Source organism: Camelus ferus, chromosome 23 (assembly GCF_009834535.1).
Source record: "Camelus ferus isolate YT-003-E chromosome 23, BCGSAC_Cfer_1.0, whole genome shotgun sequence".
Lineage (NCBI taxonomy): Eukaryota > Metazoa > Chordata > Mammalia > Artiodactyla > Camelidae > Camelus > Camelus ferus.
Window position 1 is genome coordinate 26463036 of NC_045718.1, and position 27781 is coordinate 26490816.

At 35.3% G+C, this 27781-nt stretch overlaps 1 protein-coding gene and 1 long non-coding RNA gene across 15 annotated transcripts in view; one reads left to right on the forward strand and one right to left on the reverse strand.

Moving 5' to 3' along the window:
* SDCCAG8 (SHH signaling and ciliogenesis regulator SDCCAG8) overlaps positions 1 to 27781 on the forward strand; it is a 185785-nt gene that overhangs the window by 57868 nt on the left and 100136 nt on the right. For all 14 annotated transcript variants that reach the window (XM_032466534.1, XM_032466526.1, XM_032466522.1 and 11 more), the window contains one exon: positions 22863 to 23005. In XM_032466534.1, the coding sequence (XP_032322425.1) occupies positions 22863 to 23005 (143 nt within the window). The remainder of the gene's footprint in view (positions 1 to 22862; positions 23006 to 27781) is intronic.
* LOC116659249 lies at positions 611 to 23958 on the reverse strand. The gene is made up of 3 exons (XR_004314487.1): positions 23617 to 23958; positions 6062 to 6066; positions 611 to 621 (listed from the first exon to the last, which is right to left on the reverse strand). It is a non-coding gene; the product is annotated as an uncharacterized LOC116659249 (long non-coding RNA).

A 27781-nucleotide genomic window follows, 5' to 3' on the forward strand; every position in this document is an offset into this window, starting at 1 on the left:
AGGAATATAAAACTGTAAAGTGAACTCAAGAAACAGTTTTGTGTTTTAAGGAACTTGTAAGGCTTATCAGCTGTTGGCCCTAAAGAAATACAACGTTTGTTGTATTTCAGTTTCAGTGAATGACAGATATTTTGGTCCTTAATTTTTTTGCATGCTTATTTTGACTTTAAAAGTTGACCCGACCTTCCAATCTTGCAGATTATGTCAGATGCCAAGTCTGCAATTCTGGTGGCTACCAGGTGGCAGCAATTCTTTGAATATATATCCAGGCGGGCCTGCAATTGAGCGGTATTAGACATAGAACAGCTACAGATGCCTTTTTTTTTTTTTTTACAATCCAGAAATATTAGTACCAATATCCAGCATAAATATTACTAATTACTACATATGTATATATTTTTAGAAACAATATTTATTGTATAAACATGGCACATTCACAGAAGCCTGTAATTCTAACACCCAATAGAGCAAATTGTTTTCATTTTTCTGTTTTACCATCCACTTTTTGTCCATATGCATATATAATATTTGCAAGTAGTAAACATAGCCTAGATATTATATTGAGTTTTATTTTTTTTCACTTAACAATATCTTAAGCATTTAATGTGTTGTGTGCTCTTCCTAGATCACTTTAATATGGCTATTGGCATGTACTTTCAAAGGAAACTGATAAGTCAGATTTTGAAGAGAACATATACTGTTATAAATTTAGAATCCTTTTGCCCTAAACTTCACTTGTTGCTTTAATTCAACAACCATACATCATATGCATTCTGCTGGCCTAGAATGAACTTTGGTTCTTTAAAAAGGGAATATGTAATTCAGATTTGCAAATAAATATGTCAAAAACATAGTAACTATCATTAGCAAACTACAAAAGGGCGTGGTGATTTAGGAGAAGGAAAGGGGACAAACTTGAAGGATAGTTTAGGATATTGCCCAACATAGATGGGCGACAAAGACGCTTAGGTTGGAAGGTCCAGCGTGGCAGCTTGAGCAAAGGACTGAGGATGAGGAGGTGGGAAAGAGGGAGATGTTCAAAGAACACATGTGTCTTCATTTCATAGCATACTTGTATCACTGACCTCAGTATCTCAAGTGCCATGTCTCTGTTATAAAAGATTGCCCATAGAAAATGGGCTTCTGTCGGGGTCAGAATCCCAGTATAATCGCTGCACGTCCGGCAGGCAGGCACGGAGGGCACTTTGTGTTTTGGGAATGGTTGCACAAGTTTTTCATTTTCTTTGTAGTATTTTCTATGTAATGGAACAATTTTAAGATTTTCAAATTTCAGATAACATACAAAATGTCACTTTATTAACTGTGTTAGAATCAAGTAGTGTTAGTTTTCTAGAAATAGAGAATTGACAGTTACCTTAATGATTTGTAGAAAGTTTCTGCATAACTAGTAGTGGAAGGTAAAACACAGAGTATACAGGATACTACTTTACCTAGGAACTGTGGGTCCAAAGACATGACTTCCTGATTTGACTTTTCAGCTAAACTTCCTGAGCAAAGCTCTCAGAGCCTTGCTCTCTTTCCCAGTGAAGTAAGAATCTTGGATAAATGGAAGCTAAGGTTTTCTTTATCTCTAAAAGCCTATGTGTCTAGAAACATAGGAAATATTTCTCTGCTCTTCTTAACTATGAATTAAGCATTAATAAAATCAATAAAAGTTACTTGGAGTCTCAAGTGTCATTCCAAATTTCTCAATTATTTCCTGATTTTATTAAAATGACACTTCTTTTATGATTATAGGAATGAAATTCTATTGTCATCAATTTTAGATTATATTCTTTTCATTAAGATTAATAATAGAACAATAAAATGTCTAGCCTTTTAAACAGCTGAATTTAATTACAAGACAGACACCATTCAATCTGCAATAAGGATTAAAACCCTACTCTGAATTATGAATGAAGTTCTATTGGAAAGATTTTAAGCAGCAGCAAACTGTCCAAGGTAGTATTTTGGAGGAGTAGTGAGTTTTCAGGAAGCCTGCGGAATTAGATACCCTCAGCCAGAGTTACGTATTCCTTTGGACTCATGAACCCCAGGAATACATTGGTAACTCCTTTGGAGAAATGTGGCAATGATAGTTAATGTTTTCACTTTCAGTTTTTACTTGGTGCTCTGACAAATGCAGCCATGGAAAGAAATGCTGTGGCAGTTCTGGGTGTAGATGACCCAGAAGATGATCATGTTACGTTTTTGTATTTTGATTTTTTTTTAATCATCAGAATGAAAACAAATTTTGGGGGGTGAGGGTATAACTCAGTGGTAGACTACATGCATAGCATGCCTGAGGTCCTGGGTTCAATCCCCAGTATCTCCATTAAGAAAATGAATAACCTAAAGCCTCCCCACAAAAAAAGATGAAAAAATAATTAAAAAAACAAATTTTTAATTCTCTTAGAGGTTTTACATATCTCTGGCATGCTTCCCTGACCATCATTGGAATCCAACGTGAGATGCTCTAGACAGAGATTCTAGATACAACTGCAGGCTGCCTATGACTGTTAATAAGTTGCAAGGTGTTTAGATTTTCATATTACTATTCTTAAAAGATGGTCAAGGTAATTTAACCCTTTTCGGTGTTAACATCTGTATTTAAGTGGATCCGTTACACTAACATTTACATTTTAGGGAAAAGACAAGAAAGCAGTAGTGTCCTTATTTCTGGCTTGCTTTCTGACTTCCCTGAGAATTTTTGGCATTCCCCGTGAGGAACAGAAAATTTTTCTCTGTATAAATTTCTCTACTTACAGCTGAAGTTCTGATACTCATTCATATTCATTCTCTCTCTTCCTCTGTCTCTCTCTCTCTCTCTCTCCCCGCTCCACCTCCTACCCACCCCACCACCCCCATGGTAATAAAACATGCAAGTAATTGCATTAGCCTGGCTTCAGAAGTGTCATGAGTCAAGCTATGGTTGAAAGTTCCCTGTGAAGTACAAGAGAGTACTCATGTCTTAGTGAGAGTGGCATCCAAGGAAAAAGGGGAGGTAAAAACTTTCAGGGAAATCTTAAGTAGATGGAGGAGAAACAGTTGTTGAATTGTTTTATGTGAAAGAGTGTCGCATCATTGCAAGGACTACCTTTTCTTTCAGGCCCTTCTTTCACTTGCTCAGAATTTTCTGCAAAGAAATCTGAATTCACTCATACTGAGAGGTCATTTTCATCCTAATTTGAGGTAGAAACTTTAGGGTGTCATTTTCATCTTGTTTCTACACTTAAGTTTATCATAGAAAAATAGGGCTGGTTCAGTGATTGAAGCCATTTAAAGGGTTTATAGAACAAGAGCCAGGTATGTTTTGGTCTAAAAGGGGAGTTAAGGCAAATGGATGGATCAAATATCTATTTATTTGTATATTTTAAAATCTACATGTGGATCTATAGTTTTATGTGTGTGTATATATATATCTTACTAATGTGCAGTGTAAGAAATGTGACTTACTGATGAGCAGGCTTTTCTTGAGCAGACCCCGATGTCTGAATTCTCTGAATGCTGAAATTAGGATACCTTAGACTTGCCTCAACAGCCAGGAGAGAAAGAAAGACCCTACAGTTGTTCCAGTTATGAAAACAAGAAAAGAAGAGTAAAGGAAAAGGAAAACACAAAGCAGAACAAAACAGAAAGTAGGTAGAGGGAAGGAGGACGATTTTGCAAGGCAGTCTAAAGGCACTTAATGCAGAGAACACAGCTGGCCTTTCGCCTCGTCTACTCTGCCTCACATTCAGCTGTAGCTCAGGAGCGATCAGCATAACCACAGATCCAGCCTTATATTATATCAGTGTTTTCAGGAGGGATCTGTAATTATGGATTTTTTAAACTATAATTGCTATAGCTCCTTCTCCACGCCCCCTTCCCCACAACAATTGCTGGTAGTTGAGAGTAACTTCACGTAGCTTGCCATTTTTCAGAAAATGCTTTCCAACCACATAGCAATAAAAAATTCATGACAGTAATTTTTATCTTTAGCCTCCCTTGTTTCAAGGGCTGCGTATGAAAGATCAGAGGGAGGTCCTCAGATAGGAAAGAACACCTAGCATAGGCACCGAGAGCCTGTAAGACTTTCATGACTTGGTCTGCCCCCTTCATTTCATAGATGATTAGACTGTGAGTGAGCTGAGAGTGATTACCTCATTCTTATGCATTCATTTATGTAACTGATAGTTACTGATAGCCTATTATATATCACTGACAAATAGGTACTGGGGTTGCATTGAGAAATAAAATGTATTTATTGCTGACACAACTTTTACAGTCTGGTGAGGTATTTAAGTGTAATAAGAAGATGAGGGCTCAGTGGACGGGTAGCTTACTGTGGTAGGAGAGGGTTCAAAAAGATTCTACTCAACAGTCAATAATAAATTTTTAATATGGATAATAAGAAAATTCAATGGGGAAAATAGTTTTTCAACATATGGTGTTGAGGAAACTGGATATCCACATGTAAAATAACAAAGGTGGGAGTCTATCTTACATTATATATAAAGATAAATTCAAAGTGGATGAAAGACCTGAATATGAGAGCTAGACTTATAAAACACTTGAAAGTAGACGTAGGCGTAAATCTTCATGACCTTGGACCAGGCAGTGGTTTTTTGGATCTGACACGAAAAGCATAAGCAACAACAGAAAAAAAAAAAAGAGATATATTGGATATCATCAAAATTAAAAACTTTTGTGTTTCAAGGACACCATCAAGAAAGTGGAAAGACAATCTACCGAATGGGAGAAAATTTTTACAGATCACATACCTGCTAAGAGACTTTTAAGTAGTATATATAGGGCATGCTTACAATTTCATAACAAAAAACAACCCAATTCAAAAGCAGGCAAGAATCTTAATAGATATTTTTCCAAAGAAGATATACAGATGGTAAATAAGCACGTGAAAAGATGCTTGTCGTCATTAGCTATCAGAGAAATGCAAATCAGACCCAAAATGAGATACTCCTTCACACCTGCTCGGATGGCTCTAATCAAAAAGACAGATAATAACAAGTGTTGATGAGATTGTGGAGAAAGTGGAGCCTCGTACATTGCTGGTAGGATTGTAAACTATCAGCTGCTTTGAAAAATAGCCTGGCAATTTCTCAAAAGTTTCAGTGTAGAGTTTCCATATGACCCAGCAGTTCTACTACTAGGTATATAATCAAGAGAAATGAAACATGTCCACACAAAAATATGTTCATGAGTGTTTATAGTAGCATTATTCATAATAGCCCCAAACTGGTGAGAACCCAAGTGTTCATCAACTAATGAACGGATAAATAAAATGTGATTATCTATTATCCATATGTTGGAAATAAAAAAGAATGAAGTACTGATACAGTCTACAGTGTGGCTGAACCTTAAAAATATTATGTTCAGTGAAAGAGACCAGTCACAAAAGACAACATATTGGATGATTCCATTTATGTGAAATGTCCAGAATGGGCAAATCTATAGAGACAGAAATCTGTAGAGTGAATGCTTGGAGCTGAGGGGATTGAAATCAAATAAGGAGTACAGCTGATGGGTATGGAGTTTCCTTTGGTGTGGTAAAATCTTCTAAAATTGATTGAGGGGATGGTTGCACAACTCTGTGAATATACTAAAACATGGTTAGTTATACACTTTAATAGGAGAGTTGTGTGTGAATTATGTCAATAAAACTATTACTAGAAAAAAGATTCTACCATAAAATTCATATTTCATCCTAGTCTGGAGGGAAGCAGAGAGAGTGGGAAGGGAAGGCCATTAAGGCAAAAGGAACAGAATGTGCAAAGACACTGTCCCATATAGACCTGGAGGACAAATGGAGACATAAGAGATAAGAGGAAAACACTGAGCCCCAGAAAACTAAATTTTTTTGCCAGAAGTGGCTGTAAACCACTATAAAATCAGAATGCATATCTTATTCATCATTATATCTCTAGTACCCAGCACAGAGAAGACCTACCACAGGTTTTATCTGTTAGTTGAATGAATAAGTAAACGATTGTCTAAGTGAGCTAAAGAATGAAGTTTAAATAATTATTAATAGTGCCTGGATGACAATAAACTGGGCGACAGATCCTGTAACTCCTGGCTCATCTTTGTTGTGCTATATCAGGCAGAAAGTTTTAGAATCAGGTTGAAAATAACTTCTTTTATAACAATAATTGTGTTTTAGCAATTATATTTGCTTAAAGTGTTTGATCAGACTTTTTATATATGGCCATTCTAATAAATGTGTAATGGTATCTCACTGTGGCTTTTAATTTGTAATTCCCTAATGATTAATGATATTAAACATCTTTTCAGATGCTTACTTGCCATCTATGTATTTTCTTCAGTTATATCTACCGCTATTCTCTAGTTTTAGGTGCTCTCATCTTCACTGGTGCTGCTGTAATAATGTCCTAATTGACTTCCCTCTTCCTGCTTCAGCCCATTTTAGTCCCTTCACAGACAGAGATGTCTGCCAAAACCTGTGTCGAATCTTGTCCTTCTGATTGCAACTCCCAGTGGTTCCCCAGCTTAGTCATGGTGGAAGGCAAAGTTCTTAGAATTGATCTACCAGGTGCTGCCCAGTCTGGCCCTCCTGTTACCTCTCTGCCCGCATCTCCTACTGTTCTCCTCCATCACCCTGCGCTAGCCACAATGGCTTCCTTGCTTTTCCTCAAACACATCAGATACAGTCCTCCTTCAGGGCATTTGTCTTTACTGTTCCCTTTGCCTGGAACACTTGTTCCCCATGACAGCTTTAGAGATCAGTCTCTTAATGCCTTCAAGTCATTGCTCTAATATCATATTCTCTGTGAGCCCTTCCCTGGACACCTTATTTTAAATTGTACCCTCTTCCCCCAGTGCTCCCTTTCCTCTTTCTGCTTTATTTTACTCCATGTCTCACTTCCTCATTTATTGTGTTTGTTATCTGGTTTCTTTCTCCCACAATATTAGCTTCGTGAAGGCCTGTCCCCCTCAATCCATACACAACACATTAGCAAAAGCACAATGTGAATTAAGTTGCATTGTTCTTCCATTTAACAACTTGGAGTGTCTTCCCATTTGCGTTTGGAAACATAAATCGGAACTCCTTTCCATAGCTTACCAGACCCTGCACAATCTGATCCCCAACTGTCTTAACACCTGCTCTTCTCACTGACTCTTCTGTCTCCGTTCACTTGAGCCTCATGGTTTTCCTTTAGCTTCTCAAACGTACCAAGGCCTTTGGACAAACATCTGCCTTATATGTTCTCCCCAACTCTTCCTGTGCTTAGTCAGCTCTTTCTTTCTTTGGTTTCCACTTAAATGTTTCCAATTCTCTAACTACTAACATATACCTCGCCACAGTGCCCACTTATTCTCTCATAGTACCTTGTTTGTTTCCTTCATGGAACTTATTATAATGTTTAATTCTTTTTTTTTTTACTTTAAAAAAACTGTCTCTTTCATCAGAATATAAATTATTTGAGGTCAGAGATCTTTACATGTCTTACCTACTTTGATATTCCAGTGCGTCAGTGCCTAGCATGAAATTAGGGTCACAGTAACTGGATGGGTGTGGGGATAGGTAGCCAAGAGTTCAGGCCCTGAAGGTAGAGTGCCTAAGGTCAGATTCTCACTTTACTATCTACTACTTGGTGAACTTGGGCAAATTACTTCACGTCTCCAAGCCTTAGTTTTCTTATGTGTAAAATGAAGATAGATAAAATTACCACTTTATAGGGCTTTGTAAAAACCTTGAGATGACGTTAATAACTGACCTATAAATTTTAATAATTATTATTTTTACTAATGTAGTTATGATTATTATTTACATTCTCTATAAATGTAATCCTCATCTCTCTCTCTTGACCGTGTTCCCTTTTATCTAGTTGCTTCATAGAATCGTGATGATAAATGAATATGATATTTTTGGTATGACCTGAGCAGTGCATAGAAGTGGGGCTGTCATCTCAGCTTGTATTAATCTAGCTTCAGAGCCAGTTATCATTTGCGTTATGTGTTTATCAAACATGCCTCGTTGTGAACTCTTACTGAGCTTAAATTCAATTAAAACCCCTAATGGCACAAGTCTGCTGCCCTACAATTGGGTAGTAAATACAGATATTTTCATTTGTCTCTCTGAAACTTGATCATTTTAGTTTGGACCAAAAAGTTCAGCTTGTCTGAACTTTTTGACTCTTGTTTTTAACATTTGACCATGATGAACTGGTCCTCTTAGTTTTATGTCACAGGCATATTTGATCAGCATATCATTGGTGTCTTCATTAAAGTCAGTGGCTTAAACAGTATAGTAGGAATGACAGGGCAGAGCCCTGCAACCTGTAGCTGAAGGCCTCTCTTATGGCTTGATATTTTCCATGCTAGCTTCCATATGCTTTTTAACTGATATTTTTGTTTCCTGTTTAAGAACCAGACCATTTTCCTTCTTCAAAATAATTCTGTCCAAGTCAAAGGACATTTACTTTTGTAACTACTGTGTACAATTAACTGTCCTTAGGTACCGCTGAGCCATGAGACAGAGGATTACAGATGGCAAATAGTGAAAAATGAGGCATGGATGGCTAAGAAATCCAAGTGTCTTTGTGAATATGAAGCAGATTTGTAGTTGGCAGGATTTAAACTTGTGTTGGGAAACTCCCAATGGAAGGGAAGTGGGCCTGCCTGAAATTCCAATTTCTTCGTCTAAACAGTCTGAATGTTAATGGACTAAATTGGAAATTTGAGGAATTAGAGTCTATAAGATCATTTTTTTGAGATTTCTTCTATTCATTCTATTGACCTACTCTCCTTTTAAGAGCATCATGTCCGTCTACAGACATCATTATGTTGTACTACTAAATTAACAATGCTGTATGTGAATTATATTTCAATACAAAAAAAGTTCCTTTGTAATCACTACCCTCTATTTATCTGTTCTATGCCTATCTTATTTTTCTCTATGAGTATGAGTGAAAGCAAGAACTATGTGTTTTCTAGTTGTCACAACATATAAATTCAGGACTGCATATGAAAGTGTTTCCTAAACTATGAAAAGCTGTATACCTACATAGAGCTTTTATGATTCAATAGATGGTCAATAAATTGAATAGAGGAACTTAGTCCTTTGTATGTGGATGCTGTTAATTTGAAGGAATCATACTCAAAATATTTATTAACTAAAGCATCTACTCTATACTGAAAGCTTCTTGCCAAAATTAGTTAGAAAATATAGGTCGTTTTAGAGTTAAAGCTAAGTACAATAAATTCTTCAGTTCCCCAAATAGTATTTTACAGAAATATATATATATAATTCACAGCTAAAGTGAATTTTCTAAAAACTCCCCATAAGGTGAGATCACGTACACCATGTCTCAGTACAGAAGGATTTTTTTTTTCAATCAGTTGTGCCTCTAAAAATAAACCTAGTTTTGTTGTTAAAATTTGCTGTCTCCTCTTCACATAAGAACATCTCATTAATTTTGGTGAAAATCCTCCAACAAGATAAGGTTAAATTGTCCAGTTTCCCAGTGGAAGAGGATCTGTTTTGTGTCACGAGCAGAGTAGCAGCAAAGAGGTGAGTGGAAGACAGACATGCTGTTTCAGTGGTCAGAATATTTTGAATCCAAGCATAAGCGTTCAGGGAAGAGCCTGTAGGTCTGAATGCTGTAGGTATGCTTTCAGTAATATTCCATCTCATTTACTGTCTTTAGAGTTTTAGAGCCAGATGATTTGATATTAATGTCCTCTGCAATCAGGTACACCAAGGAGTAACAGAAACTGGATAGGCAGACAGAGGTGACCTCACAGAGGTTCAGTATATTTGCATGGGGGAAAAGGGGTGCTGTATTCCATCATCTGTACTGTGTCCAGACTCCTTATGTAGGAGTTTCCCTTCCTCAGTCATTTGAAACTGGTTTAGTAAGAAATTAAAATACGATTTCCTGTTAAAAAATTGTTCAGTTTGAAGTGAAAGGTGGGGCAATCTTAAATAGGTCTAAATGTTTGAGTTTTTCTTGGTTTGAGAGAAAAGAAATATTTTATACTAAACAGTAATGTTGATAAAAAATAAAGCCCAAGAAAATTTTTTTTTTCTAAACTAAGAAATGATGTCTATGGTCTTATGAAACTAGTTTTTAAAAAGGGGAGTCTGAGTCTTAAATTTGTTCTGATTGTCAAGATTGACGTAATTTAACTAATAAGAGAATGCACAGAGCAAAAAGAAAAACTCCTTGTTGAATAACAGTTGTCAGAGAAGAAACAGATGATGTGTTTTCTTTATTGCATTTTAAAAAATTAATTATTGCCAATAGAGGCTTGTTTGTGCTTGTAACTGAGTTAGCTTTGTGGTTTGGCATTGTTCCACATTTGAAAGCAGCTAGGTATCAGCCTGGGTTTTAGTCCGGTTCAGTGGGCCTCAGTAGTGTTCTCATCTGTAAAGGGAGGGGACAGACAAAGATGATGACTGAGATGACTTCTGCCTTTAACTGTATCCTTTTTGTTTTTTTTTTTTTAAGGCCTGTGCTTTTATTAAACGAAGTCTTGATGTAAACAGGGGAGTTAAACTCCCAAATGTTTTAGGGTCCTTTTGGTAGGAACACATTTTTGTAGAAGAAATATAGCTAGCACAATATTTAAGGAAGAGGAATTTTATTTGATAAGTTAAAAGTGTACACCGAAGTCCTGAGAGTTAGGTGCCAAATAGCCCAAAACCTTCCCTTGTATTTTCCCTTTAGGAATCAGAATATTTAAATGATTTTTTTCTGACAACTCCTATAAAAGCAGCATTGAGTATAAGAGTTTTAATCTGTTCCAGCTGCAAAATGATAAAAACATGTGCATTATCTAAGAGACAAAATAGTTATGCCAGAATTCCCCGTTTTTCTAGCTAAGAATAAATGGACCAATTTATTTTTTTTGACAATTTTTAATAGCTAATAAAATAATTGAAAAAACATGCTTACTGTTGGAATAATGGCAGATTTATTAACTAGCTCTTTTTGGAAATTGCAATTTTGTAATTGTCAGTACTTTTATATCTACTCTAAAATTTTTTTGACTTTGAAAAGCATACTTGAATATTGTGTTGTTATTCCTGTAATTATAGTGTCTGAAAAAAATGTTACATTTAAATCATAAATGGAAAATAATAGGAAATTGTTGAAGCTCCACCTTTTTGCTGAAATTCATTTAAGGTAATACTGTCAATTTGGAAAAAACTTTCAAAAAACTAATTTAGAATTATTAATGTTATCCTTGATACCTTTTAAATAATCTCATAATGAGAACCTGAAATTATTGTAAATACATTTAATAATAAAAAAGTTCTTAATGATAAATACTTTAAGAATAGCAGTATTTTTGGGTCATTTAAATTTATTTATCTTTATAGGTAGAGAAATATAATAAATAAGTATGAAGATATAAAGATATCTTGAAAATGCCTTTTATTCTCTGGCTTATTAAAATTGTTTCGGTGTGGTTTTATATTTAGTCTTTGTGTGTGTGTGTTCAGTCATATTTCTACATGTAGGGAATGTTGCAATAGCAACAGGAGTAGGCAATATGACCAGTTATTCTGGTTATATAGTCTAATGCATTTTAAATTATTCTATTGGAAAATATTAATATACAGAGATATAAGGAACAAAATAATACCCAAAATATAGTAATATAATGTGAAAATTATAGTTAGAGTTCATTTAACATGAATCTGGAAGCCTTAATATTGATGCTTATAAGATATTTTATACTATAAACTTTTATAAGAATTAAACCAGAGTATTGTGGTAAGTTGTTATTTACTATAGCCCAGATGATTATAAATTTGAGGAGGAAATAATAATGTGTCCTTGGATTTGCTTTTTTATCAAAATGGTAGAAAATTAGCTTATATTTTAATAGTTAAATGGGATAAGAAAGAGTGAGGTGAAGAGTGGACAGATTGGATATATATATTTGTAACTGGTTGGCCATCTGGATTATATATATAATTTGGGTTTTATATATATATATATATAAAATACATAATATACATAGTATACAATGTCTGGCACACAGTAGGCACAGAGGTAACCAAAAATATTTATTGTGTTGAACTGAGGGCTTGGGAAGGAATTGTTTAAAGGAATAAATTAACAGTCTGTTTTCCTAAATTAGCATTATTTTATTTTTACTTTGACTGATTTTCTCAATTGATAATAAAACAATTTTCAAATAGTGATAAAAGTCAACTGTAATGAACATTTGAGTTTGGAGTAACTTTGTAGATTTTTTTCCTTTTTCCTTTGTAATTTTTTACAGATTTCCTTTGTAATTTTTTATTTTCCATCTTTTATGCTTATTAGATTGCTCCTCTTCCATGAGAGAGAAAAGCATGTCAAATAATCTTTGGCCTTTGAAAATACTAATCTTTTTATATAAGGATATCCCATCGGAAAGGAGACCTTCCTGTTTTTATTACAGTTCACTTTGAGAGAAACAACTGCAAGTTTATTTTTCTTTTGAATGTACTTAGTGTAGCAAGCAGAAATACTTTTGAAGTGCCTTCAAAAGGATTGGGTTAATTAGGTCTAACATTTTTAAACGTGAATTAAATTTAGAGTCACTATAAAAAGAGAATTGTGTTAATTTGTTAGGAAATGCAAATCAAAGACTCCTTTGCAGTGGTGACTCTGACCTCAGAAACAGTGAGATCATCTTCATCGACTCCGTGTCCCTCACTAAAGCACCGTGGCTCCATCCTCAGGGGAGAATGGAAGGAGTCACAGTTGCTTCTTAGCTTTTTTCACTAGTGTCCCTAATTGTTTTATTTAATAGCATTATAAATTAGTTTGAATGTATTATATATTTAATATATGTGCACATATATGATTTAATATATATTATATGCACATTAAAATATATGTATATTTAAATGTTATATGAAAAAATATAAATTTATTTTTCTAGTTTTATTGAAATAATTTGGCATATAACATTAAATTTGTTTTAGGTCGACAATATGATGATTTGATGTATGTATGTATTGGGAAGTGATTACCACAATAAATTTAGTTAACATCCATCACCTTACATAGTTAAAATTTTTTTCTTGTGATGAGAACTCTTAAGATCTACTCTCTTAGTAACAACTTTCAAATATACAATATGGTGTTGTTAACTTTAGTTACCATACTGTGCATTACATTCCCAGAACTTACTTATCTTAAAACAAGAAGTTTGTACCTTTTGACCATTTTGTACCTTTTGTAGCTTTCACCCATTTTGCCCACACTCCACACCCCACTCCCCACCTCTGGCAACCACCAATCTGTTCTCTGTGTCTCTGAATTTGTTTTATTTTATATTCCACATATAAGTGAGATCATATAGTATTTGTCTTTCTCTATCTGATTTATTTCACTTAACATAGTGTCCTCAGTCTATCCATGTTGTCACAAATGGCAGGATTTCCTTCCTTTTTATGGCTGCATAATGTTCCATTGTGTATATATACACAAATATTATATATATGTATATGTATGTATATGTATATATATCTCACATTTTCTTTATCCATCTATATGTCATTAGACATTTAGCAATTTTAGAACACTGAAAGAGTGGGATAGAATTGGGGCCAAAAAAAGCACCTCAATATTTTAAAGAAAAAAAAATATAGACTTTATGAATGGCCTGATATTTTCTCTGTGATGGGCAGAAACTTACATTCATGAGAGTGCAAAGCAAGCCCTTTCTCTTGCAAGCATAAAACATTTATGAAACCAGCCCAAAAAAGTAGTCTTATCACCTGGGCTCTTTTTTGTAAACTGACCAGAGCGCTGCAGTGATTCTTATTTTTGCCCCTGAATTTTCTGGCATGACAGAACAGAGATGTAAGCTTGGCTTAACCAAAAAGTCTGCTGTATTGTTACAATGTAGCAGAATCAACTCTGTATCAGATATCTTAAATTCTTCTCTTCTTTAGATACATACTTTTAGAAAGGCTCTTCTTTTCTGCGGTATTCCCATTTCGTCTGTTTTGAAAACTTGTTTTGGCTGAGGGCTATTTAGCTTTAAGGTAGTGCTTCTGAGTATAAGTGATTAGTTAATGCTACTTATTTTCACATTATGGAAAGAAAAAAAAACTATTCTTAAAATTATTTTTAAAATATTTTCTTAAAGTAAGAACTGACTTAGTAGCCACTTTAGAAGCAATTAGAAAATTGAAAAGTTTCACCAAAATGTTACATATTGTGTTGGGGAGGCTAAAAGGTCCAGTGCGGTGTTGATTCTCATGCTGTGTGGAGTCTTGTGTTGTAAAGGATGTAAACTTTGAGATCTGAGGTTAAGCATATCCAAACTCCACTTCTTCAAGGCTACCCGTAAAGTCTCATGGGGAAATGCTTCTTCAAAGTGAATCTTGGCCAGAGCTTTGCAAAGTAAGAGCCTTGTGTTTGCTAGAGTGACATTTGATCCAGACCATCTTGGAACTGAGCTGAACCCTGCAGGGCCCCCCAGGTACAAGGCCTTCCCTCCACATTCCCTGCCTCTTGTTTTGTAGAAAGACTGAAGTCTCCCAAGCCTCCCTGAGTCACAAAAGATTATGCTCAAGCAGTCAATGATTAAGACAATAGAGTCACAGGGTCAGTGTCTGATGCACATTCCTGAGTCACTTTACTGATATTATAACTGACACTAGAGGGAAAAACTGCATGATGACCAGCCATGACTGTAGCCATGACATAAGCTGCTCCATCTTGAGCAGCACTGAATCTATGGCCAGCACAATTCTAAGAACTGGCCTCAAGAGAATGGGATCAACATTATTGCTCATAATAATCTCTATCTTTGTGGGCATCAAAATAATTGTAGCTTGTTCTGCCCATATATGCAAGTGGGCAACTAAAACTGTCAGCAAAGAGATGCTACAGACCCATGTCAACATCTTCCACTCTAAGAATTCAGCACCCTATACCAGCATGAAGAAGTTACAGAAGACGGACCTTTGCCCCTAATCCCATAGAAATGGAATGATGTCTGACAAGTGGGGATTTGTAAGCAGTTCTTTTGCCCCTTTCCTGTTTGTCTATTTCTACTCCCCTTAAACCTTAGTTATAGAAAGGAGATCACTAGGTAACACTTCACCTAACTCCTGGCTTCTGTTCTACTGAATGTACACAGTGCATTGATTGCCTAACCTCCTGACTCCTTTCCTGGATTAAAAGGAGCAAGAATGAAGAATTAAGTAGTTAAAGAATGACTGACTCTTTACCCCCAGCAACCCCATTAGCAGATTTGCAGGCAGACTGCATGGGCAAGGTAGCATCCAGAGGAAGATCAGGAAAAGTCAGCAGGTCTGCACGCAGTGGAAAAAAGGGATGAAGAATGTGACTTCCTGCTCTAATGACTGAAATTGTTTCCCCCTTTTCCCTTTAAAAATGTTCACGGCTGAGCAGAATCTTTTGAGTTGGTCTTGGGACGTAAGTCCACCTTCTCCTCAGATTGCAGGCTTTCTAATTAAAGCAACTTTCCTTTCTGCCAACATTTGCCTCTTGATTGTTGGCTTTTGAGCAGTGAGCAGCCGAACCTGAGTTTGGTATAGCAAGCTAAGTTAGTCTTTTCCTAATGTCTGTTTGTGTCTTCTACCCAGGCCATGTTGTAGGCCAAGGGTTTTAAGAGGCACATTGTGTGTGAAGTAAATTTTGCTATGTTCTAGATCAGTGTTGCCCAGTAGTTTTCTGTGATGAGATATTTTATACCAGCACCATCCAATCGGGCAGCCAGGATCCATATGTGGTTATTGACCTCTTTTATGATTAATGCACCTGAGGAACTACATTTTCTATTTTAATTAAATTAAGTTTAAATAGCCACAGGTAGCTGGTGTAGCTCCAGACAAAGCTTTATTAACGATTTGGTAAAGTTGTTAGCATCCATGAGTTAATTAAGGCATCGACAGGTGAATACTCATTCTCTAATGAGTACGTTCATTCTACCCACGCAGAATTTGATAGAAACTACTATGTCTGTCCCAAGTGACAGAGTGTTGCATTTTATTCTTCAATATCATATACCACTTTACTTTCCTAAATATATTCTATGAATTCATCCATTGGTTTCTGAGTGATAAATTCACATTCTCAAATTTCATCAGCTTCTAAACCACAGGTTTTTCTTTCTCATTGTGCAAGGACTTAGGGTTCCAGTCTTTCTACTGTTCTGTAGTATTTTTTTTCTATTCTCCTCATTTTCTTGTTATGTACACGAATAAGTTACCCTATTAAAGATTAGTAAATTAGTTTTCAGTCACGTAATGTTTAGTAGCAGGGATAAATCACTACTATTGGATTAAAATAGTTCCTGTATGCTACTTTTTCTTTCCAGGTAAAGTTATCCTTTAGGATTAAGATGATTTATACTTTTTAAAAGAGGTTGTACTTTCATTTCTTAAGATATTTTTTTCCTCAGGAAATCAAGAGAAGTGTATACTAGGACTCTTAGTGAAATTATTTCATTTCACTAAATTTATGTAAAAATACATAGTTTTTTAAAAAAACAGAAATATACTCTTGTTTTTCAAATTGTAGAATCATGAAATCAATTTTATGGAGTAAAACGAAGTTTTTTGAAAAGAATTGGAATAGAATAAGAAGGAGTAGGAAATAACTGAGTGCTCCACAGATACGTGAGGATTAATACTGTTTTATGAAATGATAGTTACACTTATACATATGTGTGCAAACATGTTTATGTTTCTAAATTGTGATGTAAAATGGATTTCTTACAATGGGTCTTGGTTGAAAAGAAAAGAAAAAGGATTGGAAGCTGTTGTCTAATTTATGGTATAGTATGGAGGAACAATGTCAGAAGATCTGCTTCAAGGCTTAGATTTACTTCTTTGGAATGTTTTTGACCCTCAATTTCTTATTTGTATCAACAAGGATAACTAACTGCCTTATATGCTTCATACAGTTGTTTCAAAAATGAAATTAAATTCTAAGGTGATACACAGTATTGTAGCACTCTTTGTTTCTTTAGAGTGGCTTGTCAGTCACTTTGTACTGAAAAAAACTCATGACTTAGCAATCATTTATGCTCATGTTTATGACTCTTAAGGTCAAGTGAGATTTGGCTGATCCATGCTGCATTTGACTGGGTAGTTCTGCTTCAGGTTGTGGGCTGTGGGTTGTCTGGGCTGTTGTTTGGGTTTGGTTCTAGAAGTTCCACGTGTATTTATTGTGTGATCCAGACAAAAGGGGCAGCAGCTATCCAGGGCATGTTTTTCTTGTGGAGAATCACCAGAATATAAAAACAAAGCCAAACCACGTAAACATATTTATGACTTCTGCTTTCATTATAGACCTGAAAATTCCATTGGCCAAGTGAAATCAGATGACTATGCCCAAGGTCATTCAGGAGAGATACCGTATTTCAGTAAGTGGAAGGAAGTTAAAAGTGAGGACTTGCCAAACAATAAACTATCACATTACCTGAAACCATTACATTCAAACTTATGTTAAGTACTTTATTCTCAAATATGAAAGGACAGTCAAGTATCATTATGTGTTTGACAAAAGCCTCTTACATAATAGAGTGTCTAAAACAGACAAACAGAAAGAAAGGAAACTAAGGCAATCTATAATAAGCAGAGGAGAACATTTAAAGTACTCTAGTATTTCTATGCTGGAGAGGCTGTGGGGAAAGGGGAACCCTCCTACACTGCTGGTGGGAATGCAGTTTGGTGCAGCCACTATGGAAAACAGTGTGGAGATTCCTCAAAAGACTAGGAATAGACTTACCATATGACCCAGGAATCCCACTCCTGGGCTTGTATCCAGAAGGAAATCTACTTCAGGATGACACTTGCACCCCAATGTTCATAGCAGCACTATTTACAATAGCCAAAACATGGAAACAGCCTAAATGTCCATCAACAGGTGGCTGGATAAAGAAGCTGTGGTATATTTATACAATGGAATACTACTCAGCCATAAAAACCGACAACATAATGCCATTTGCAGCAACATGGATGCTCCTGGAGAATGTCATTCTAAGTGAAGTAAGCCAGAAAGAGAAAGAAAAATACCATATGAGATCACTCATATGTGGAATCTAAAAAACAAAAACAAAAACAAACAAACAAACAAAAACAAAGTGTAAATACAGGACAGAAATAGACTCACAGACAGAGAATACAGACTTGTGGTTACCGGGGGGTGGAGGGTGGGAAGGGATAGACTGGGATTTCAAAATTGTAGAATAGATAAACAAGATTACACTGTATAGCACAGGGAAATATACACAAAATGTTATAACTCACAGAGAAAAAAATGTGCCAATGAGTGTGTATATGTCCATGAATGACTGAAAAATTGTGCTGAACACTGGAATTTGACACAACATTGTAAAATGATTATAAATCAATAAAAAATGTTAAAAAAAACAAATAAAGTACTCTAGTATTTCTAATGGAGGGATGAGATATTATAGCTCCAAGATTAAAATAGCATATGTAAAAACAGTGAAAACAAATGGCTTATGGAAACAAAAAATGTGGTAAAATGTTTTTCCTAAATTTAGTAGAAGTTTTGGAAGATGAGGTCAAGGAAATCTCCTAGAAGTTAGAAGACAAAAAGATAGAATATATAAGAAAATGAGATGATCAGTCCAATAGAGCCAAAAAACCAATGTCCAGGAGTTCCAGAAGAATTATTAAAATGTATGACATCATAATATTGTAAAATAATAATGCAAAAAAATTTCTCCAAACTAAAGAAAGCAAACCTCCAGATTGAAAGGGATCCACTGAAAACCCAGTACAAAGCAAAGGAAAAGGCTATTCCAAAGTCTTACATTATAAAATTCCAAAATACCAGGGGAGAAAATGATTATAAAAACTTTCAGAAACGAAAAAGCAAATCATAGACCAAGTATTAGGGATCAAAATGGCATAGGGCTTTTCAATTGTAATGTTAGAATCTTGAAGACAGAGGAGTAGCTGCTTAAAAATCCTGAATGAAAATTAATTTCAGCATAGATTTTTATACCTAGTCAAACTATCAAGTGTATGCATAAAATAACAGCATTTTCAGGCTACAGATACTTTTTTTTAATGTATTTCTTGTGAAAGTTGCCTTGAGAATGTATTTCAACCAAAAAAGGGAATAAACTGAAAAACAGGATGACCTAAAACCCAGAAAACAGGGAACTCTAATAAAGAGTGTGGGTAAGGCTTGACCCAAGACAGAGATCAGCCAGGCTAAACATAAGGCACCAAGAAGGATGTATCTAGGGGGAAAAAAATGAAGGAACTGATAATTTATCTAATGTGCTTCATCATTTGAAAAAAATTTTTAAGTATTTGACAGGTCTTTTTAAACATTTGAGGAAAAAAGTGTCAGTTACTTAGAAGAATAAACCATTAAAAACTAAGCAGTTAATTCCAGAAATATTAAAATATTGCACAAGAAAATTAATCTAAGCAAAATAATGCATGTCTTAGTGGTGAATAATATTTCTATAAGCATTATAATGTGGATGAGCTAATGACTAATGATTTAACCAAAACTGTTGTGTTGGGAGGCTGAGTTGGGTATGTTGGGTGGATGGTATAAGAGACCTAAACGACTACCTTTTTTAACATAGGAAGTCAGTAGATAATAAAATAGCAAAATCAAGAAATAGCATTATAAGCATGTTATTTTAAAATATGAAGATAAACATCAGGAGTGGATGGTGAGTGCCAGTGAGGATCAGGCTCAGCGATGGGTGGGAGGTAGAGCATGGGCACTGGCCCTTCTTTGTTATGATGAGCAATTGAGTACTCTTTGACTTTCGTCCATTACTTTGATAAGAAAATCTAGTAAGTGATCAAGATAAAGTTTACGTAAGTCCATGATTAAGAAGAAAACTTCCTACAGTGTGAATTATAAATGAACAGTAATGAGTCTCCCATTCTCCATATCCCGTCCTTGGTACTGTTCTCCTCAGGTGGCCCCTTTTAACAGTTTCTATTTCAGTTGTTCTGGTGGTTACATTCGTGACTTTGAAGTGTGTCTTTTGGTAAAATGTAAAGCTATCTTGACTTGTCTTTTGCCCAGCTAGCCAAAAGATGGCCATATGAGACTGCACTGTACATGGCAGGTGAATAGTGTACTTTGAGAGTAATGTACAATTGGCCTCTGACTGTTGTTGGTCTTTGATCCGTGAGGCACTACATACAGCCAAGGAAGCAGCCCTGACCTAGTTGGGTGAGGCAAAGGGTTATCCTGCCAGTGGGAGCATGGCATTTCTGGCAAGAGATTCCTCTTCTAACTGTTGGAGTTGGTGCCATGGCAGATTTTCCTGACTCAGAGTAAGTGTTGAGCCCTGGTCCAGCTGGTTAGATTAGTTGTTGATTTTGATTATCTGCACCAATAAGCTCTTTCTCTGGCACAGATAATCAGGAGCAGGCAGTAATTTTCCATATTCCTAACAAAAGTACTTTTTTGCTTTTTGAAATTAAAATAAAGTTTTATTCTGTTTTTGCCAAAATAGTGCTTTATTGGGGGGAACTGCATTGAATTAAATCAAGAATTCTTTAGTCCTCAGTGAAAACCATATATCCTTTGGCAGGTCATTTTTTTCTCTCCTTATATCTTTGCTGCTCTGGAAAGATAGAGAAAAATCAGTAGTAACAGTGATACTAGCTGTCTTATTCAACTAGGCACTCTGCTAAGTACTCATCATCTCATTTAATCTTCATAGTAGTTTTAGGAGCTTGCTAGAGTTATCACTCCCATTGTAGACTGAAGAAACTGAGTAACAGTTGAGTGACTTGTCCAAGATCACAGAGCTGGAAAGTGCTGGAGCTGTGTCTGAAACCCTGATTTGTGTTGACTCTTGGACTGATGTTCTTTATCTCTATGTTTGACTGGCTTTCATTGTAGCCTCTGACTTTTTATTACGTGAGATTAAGAAGGCAGCTGCTATAAACTTAAAACCTAATTCTAATGTGTTGTTGTCATTGGAGAGTGCTTATAAAAACTGTTGCACATTTTCTTTTGAAGACAATTTGGAACTTTATATATTTCCTCATTATCTATAAGAAAAACACAGCTTTATAAATCTAGAATTCAAGACCTTTCATGGTTGGTCTAATCTGTCAGTCCGTGAGTTTGTCTGCCCTTACCTTCTTTCCCACTTTTCTTGCTCATGCTAGGATATCCCTAAACTGGCCAGGTAAAGCACAGATTTTCTCAAAGACTCATTTGTTGTTTTCTACATGCTTTGTATTTTGATAGTCTTTTTGTGTGTGTATGTCTCCCTGACTCAACTGAATTGTTAACTCCTGAATGAAGAGATAGAAACTCCGAGTCCACCATAATGTTTAGTACAGTTTCTTACATATAGCACTACATAAAAAAATTAATAAGGGAATTTTTGAAGTTTTAAAGTTAACATATAATTTCAATTCTATACTTCTTTGCTTTTTTGTTAATTTCATAAGTGTTTGCTGAAACTTAGTAGACTTTTCTATTATGTTTTTCATCTCTTTAATTATATTTAATTATGAGATGAAAATATATTGATATGACTGTAACAGTTTAAAATATTTTAAAGAAACAAGCCATTTTCATTTAGTATTCTAATCTGAAAGATATAGAAAATCTACTCCAACTGAAAGCTGTATACTCATTATTACATAGGTCTTTTTAAATAAACAACTTAAAATAAGTTGTCTTATAATATGTTGGTAATGTACAATTTTGATGGGAATAAACTGAATATTTATAGTGTAATAAATGTAAAAAAATTATTTAGTTTATCTTGCCTGATGTGTTAAATATAGTTGGAAGTTATTCAGAATATTCAGTAATGACAGGAGGAAATTTGAAATGTGCTTAAATCCTAAGTGTAAAACTCTATTTAGACATCATTTTGTTTTCCAAAAGGGGATTACATTTTTATGTATTAAAATTGCTTATTGCTTCCTGCTGAATTTGAAAATGAATTTGAAAATTCTACCCTTTACTTTCCCCTTTTTTTGTTTTTCTTTTCTTAGTAGCCTGAATGTTTGTCTCTTCTATTTTCTTCCTTAAGAAAATTATAGATGTTCTATAATAAATAACTGTTTCTACTTTAACATGTAAATTGTTTAAAACTATGTTCTATATATAAAGTAATTTTGGATTGAAATATTTCAGTTTCAGTAAGAAAAGGATAATTTCATTCTGAGACCAAAGAATAAACTGTCATAAATTTCATATATTTTGGATGTTTATATTTATTAATCTTTGAGGGCTTTTGTTGCCTTTTTAAAATGCAGCTTTAATGTAATATTATTTTAGCTCAGAAATGCCATATATACAAAATGCTTGAAGGTTCTCATGCTTTATTTTTTCCCAAATTATTTTTTCCAAATAATATTGTGCATCAATGATGCCTTTTTTTACACCTCACATTTTTCTAAAAGATACCTTAAATTATTTTACCCTTTAATTTGGTTTTCAAGACATCAAAATGAAACCGTACATATATCTTTGAGAATAAAGAATACCATATTTGATGTAAATCACTGCATGTGTTCTTATCTAATCTTGTAAATGAAAATGTTATATTTTAACAGTAGTGACTTTTTACATTAATATTATTTTCTAAAGGAACTGAGCCTTAGAATAAAAGTGCAGATTATCCATTTTGACTACTCTCATTTAATCATTTCATTTTTTAAATTAGATTGCATCTTACGATCCAGAAAACCTCACTAATGTGCATTTTTGGCTGTGCTAATTCCCTTTGTCATAAAATGGAAGCTAGCCTAAATTTTCTAATAATTTTTCATCACATTAAAGTTCATGGCAAAAATAAAAATGAGATAATTTTGAATTCAAGTACATATATTTTATGTGGATGCTTTTCCCCTCTTCTCTCTACCTAAGGAAATAGAGAAATTGAGATTAGAACTGAGTGAAAGCAAGCAGCACTGGGAACAGGAGCAGCAGAAGGCAGCCCGGGCCAGAGAGGAGTGCCTGCAACTGACAGCACTGCTGGGCGAATCCGAACACCAACTGCACCTCACCAGGTACTCCCTAATCCCATTATGCACCATAGTACCAATTTCATTCCACTGATTTTTGCCGCAGGCTTCCAAACAGTTGTTAGAGCTAAGTCTTAGTCATTCAGTTCACACACAGCTTTTAGGCATATTAAGAAAAGTGGAGATGTGGTAAGCAAAACAGCCAGACATGTGAATGATAAGTGTGGCAGAGAATTACTGATATATTAAAAAGTCTTTCATCTCCAATGCTCAAATATTTAGTTTCTCTATCAATATAAGCAAAATGACATATTTCTTCTACCACCACCACTACCTCTCCTTTTAATTCTATGTCTAGTAAAAATGTTGAACTGAAGTATCTGAGGAATATATTTAGGAAAATAATCAGATACTGTCAGTGGTGAAAGACACAAAGTAAAAAGCATTCTATGATGCAAATTGAGATGGAACTGATACAAAATAAGCAACCTGAGTCCTAAGGAGGTGTAAAATTTAGAGATGAAATTGATTGGCACTGTTCATGTTTAAACCATTACCATAACCACACTTACACCATCGTGGTTTCAAATTGCCTTGTTTCCATCATGAGATACTGTGGTGTGATCATCATTGTCACAAAACTTTAGTAAACATACAGCTCAGCCCTAAATTACAATAAGACATTTTAGGTAGTAAGCATTGGGTAATTTGCTATATTGAAAACACACACACATGCACAGAAACACACAGACACAGAGAAAAATGCAGACTGAGTTTGTAGATATTTCACGTTACCATATAAATGGTTTTTCTCCCTTTGAGTTTAGTACAATTTTTCAATTTTCGGATCAAGCCTTTGTTTAATTCTTGGAGTTTTTCAGTTTTTAGAGAGAAGTTTGTCTAAATACACAAGTAAGTTTATAATATTTGGTTTAGTTCATAAATTAGAAAAACACTGGTCTTCTGTTCATAGTGATATGTTGAATTTAAACTATGAAAGGGGACTGATCCCTTTTACATTAAATATGACAATGTAATTCTGAGCACGGTATGATAACAGATGGAGAAAAGCACCACTTGAACAGCCTGCATTTGGAGAAAAAAATATTCTAGAGGTTGGTGAACCTCCCAAAGTTTTGGGTTAGTGTTAAGATGCCTCTAATTCTGTTACAATCAAACTTTGTTAAAAAAAACATTTTGTTATGATAATATTCCAAATGGTTTGCCAACTTCCCTTTTAAATAATGAAAGAAAAAGAGAAGAAGGAGAAAGAGAGAAAGGAAAAAAGCAAAGAAAGAAAATAAATCATTTATACATGTGTGATACCTAGAAAAATCCCAATAGAATAAACACTTTTATGAGAAAAAAAAATTGCTTAATACTGCAGAATAATAACCATGCTTTTAATGCCCATTTAAAGTATTGTCGTAGCACTGAGAATGTAATGTTAAACTGTGATTATTTAATCTTAGAAGTTTTGGAATTTAGCTTCATCATGATAGTAGTTTTTCTTCTCTTGTCAAACTTCTATTGAGAACCAATCATTTGTGTGCTGAGCACTTACTAACCCACAGAAATAGGACAGCTTTTACTGTCTCAGTGTGGCTGAGCTTCAGTAAATAAATATTAATGCTGGTTTGTCCCCTTTGCCGTTCTGTCTTATTCTGAGAGTTAATTTCTGAAGTCAGAGTCCATGGAGGGTTTTCCTGTGCAGAATCAATTTGTACTGTCTGACAAGATCAATTTCTTGAAAGTAGAGCATATTAAGATGCAGCAACTGCTGAAAATGGACTAGTGGTAACTAATTCCTTTGTTCTTAAGAAAAACGGTTTTGCTTGATTCCACAGGAAGCTTTTTCTGTTGAGCTTTATTTACAACAAGTCTACAAAAATTTAATCTAGCTTTACAGAAAAATAAAACTTAATTCCCGATGTTCTAAGTGCAGTACTCTGTTGTAAGCATTTTATACTTAGTCTATGCTCATGTTTTATTAAATCTACATTGATAAATATAAAGATGACAATGAAGAAAGCAAGGAACTGTGTATATCTCTCTTTTGCACTGAAATTATGACTTGGTTGTTGGGCTAAATATTTCTGATATGTCATTTGGGTTGTTTTTTTTTTTTTTTTTAAAGAGTTTGCTTTCCCTCACCATTCTTTATTGATTCGTATACTCTAGAATGTGGCTGAGAATCTTTACGTCTTTCATTTCAGTGTAGACCAACTGAAATAAATAAATCCCACACAGGTAGTGCTTCATTTAGTCTTAATTTAAACATTTCAAATGGCATATTCTAAACAAAGTTTAAAATTAAATAGGAAAAAGATGTTATAAAGTAATGATAAAATAAGGATTTCAAATCTTTCAGGGCAAAGAACATTTTAAAACTGGAGTAGAAATCTGTAGGTTAATCTGAAAGAAAAATAGCCTATCACTTTTTTGGAATTTCCCTTTATTGTCTAATTGGACTTAAAACTGGAAAATAGAAATTCAGCATTTTTTGAAGGACCCAGTTGGTAAATATAACGTTTACTTATTCAACAGATGTTCATTGAGTCCCTCCTATCTTTTAAGTACATTGTTTGGTCCTGGACAGACAGGAAGAAAAACTCAGTTCCTACCCTTAAGTTGTTCACATTCTACTACGGAGCCAGAGCTATCTATACAGTTATAATAGAGTGGTAACCGTGTAATGACAGAAATAAGGATTACCACAGGCGCACATAGGAAGGGGAGTTGGCTCGTTCTGCATTATAGGTGAAATGATAAACTTTCTGGAGAAAGAGATGCTGGGTAGCTGCCTTGATTAATGAGCTCATGGATATGAGTTCTCACAGTGGAGAAAGGTGGGGTGAGTACCCCAGGTAGAGGGAACAATATACACAAAGACATAAAGATGGGAGAGAACATAAACTCGACAATCAGGTTAGGGGTTTGGCAGGAGATAAGCCCAGAAAGAGGAGACGGACCAGAGGGAAGGCCTTGTGGGCCATATTCTGGAGTCTGGGCTCTTCTGAAAGTAATGGGTTACTCTTGATGTATTTTCATCAGGACTGCCAACATGATAAACTTTTCGTGTTGGGATGCTGACTCAGTGAGCAGTGTGGAGAGTGAACTTGGAGAGTTGATGTAGGAGAATATAAGTCCGGTTAGGACAGAGTCAGCAAATGTAGCCCATAGGCCAAATTTGGCCCATCATCTGTTTTGGATGGCCCATGAGCTAAGAACATTTTTATACTTTTAAATAGTTTGGGAAAAAAACAAAAGAAAAATAATATTTTATGACACATAAAAATTTTACATCCATAAATAAAATTTTATTGGACACAGCCATGATTTTCCTTGATGTATTATGTATAGCACTGCCATGCAGAATTGAGCATGGTCAAAGCCTAAAATATTTACTGTCTGGTCCTTTACATAAAAAGTTTACAACCCCTCCGTCAGAAGGCTCTTTTCCCTCTTTCAATAAGAAGTCAGGAGAGCTTGAACTATGATAGGTTCAAATGTGTATTTAAAGAAAGTAATTGAAAGGCACTGTGGAAACAGATTGGTTTGAGGAAGAGGTGATTGGCAGGGACTCCAGTTAGAATATAAGCACAGTAGTCCTTGGCCGTGACTGTGCCAGTGAAGTGGAGAGGAAATGGCATCTCCAAGAGGCATTTAGGGAAGTGATGAGAGAGGCCAGAGTGAAAGGTGACTCGAAATTTTCCAGCTTGTGTTAACTGGGTGATCCACTAATTCAACTAGGGAACATAAAAAGGTGTAGCAGAGAAAAACGTGTTTTACTTTGGACGTCCAGTGGAGATGTCCAGTGTAGGTCTAATGTGAGGAGAAAGGTCATGACTAGCGGCTTAGATATGGATGCTTAGACGTAAAGATACTGTGGCCAAAGGAGTGGGTGAGAGCACAGTTGAAAGTACTGTGGAAGAAGCACCAAGGAGATGGAAATGGGGCCGTCAGTGCCGAGGAGGGGAACAAAGAATGGCTCAAAGTTTGCTTTTGGTGAAGTACCAGTTATAACCATGCACTGTACTTGGGAGATGGGGTGGGAGCCATTATCCTAGGATTGAAGAAACTTGAGTTTTGGTATCTTTTCCCAGGCATTCACTGTGTTTGCAACTGTTGGCAAATTACTTGATTCTTTGCACCTGCATACTTACCTGTGCAATGAGGTTAGACATCATGATTTCTAGTTTTCCTTCTGGCTCTGGTAATCAATGATTCTAACAATGATTTAAGACAATGCGTCAGTAAGTTTCTATTTCTGGACATTAGGCATTAGATTGCTTGAAGTATCCTTTGTTTAAGGTGTTTCCTTAGTTTGAAGTTCAGAGAGATTTAATAGAAATGTCCTTCATACCCGCCGTTTACGCTTAGGTTCTGCTGACATCTCATAAGGATTATGAAAATACTCTGTTCAAGTCCTTCCAATCTCCTTTGCCAGCTGCTGCCAAGTGGGTACTCAGAAGCACTGCCTTGACTCTGTGCGCTCCAAACCTTCCTTGGTGTGTATTATAGACAGTCCAGACCACCAACATTTAAGGTTCCCCGACAGGCTCCCAACCCTCTGGTTTTATTTCATTGCTACCAACTTCATCCTCTCATGTGCTGATTTCCAGCATGTGATTTAAGCAGATGCAGCCCTCCTTCAGCTTTTGGACCTCTCTCCCCCTTTGCTGTTCTCTACATTTAGAATACCCCTTTCTTTGAGCTTCTCTAGCCCTATTGTAGTCTTATCTCCTTTTCCAGGTCTCCCTGAAATCCTGATTTTTCTGCTGTAGCCCTCCCTAATGACCCTTGCCAGAAGGGAGCATG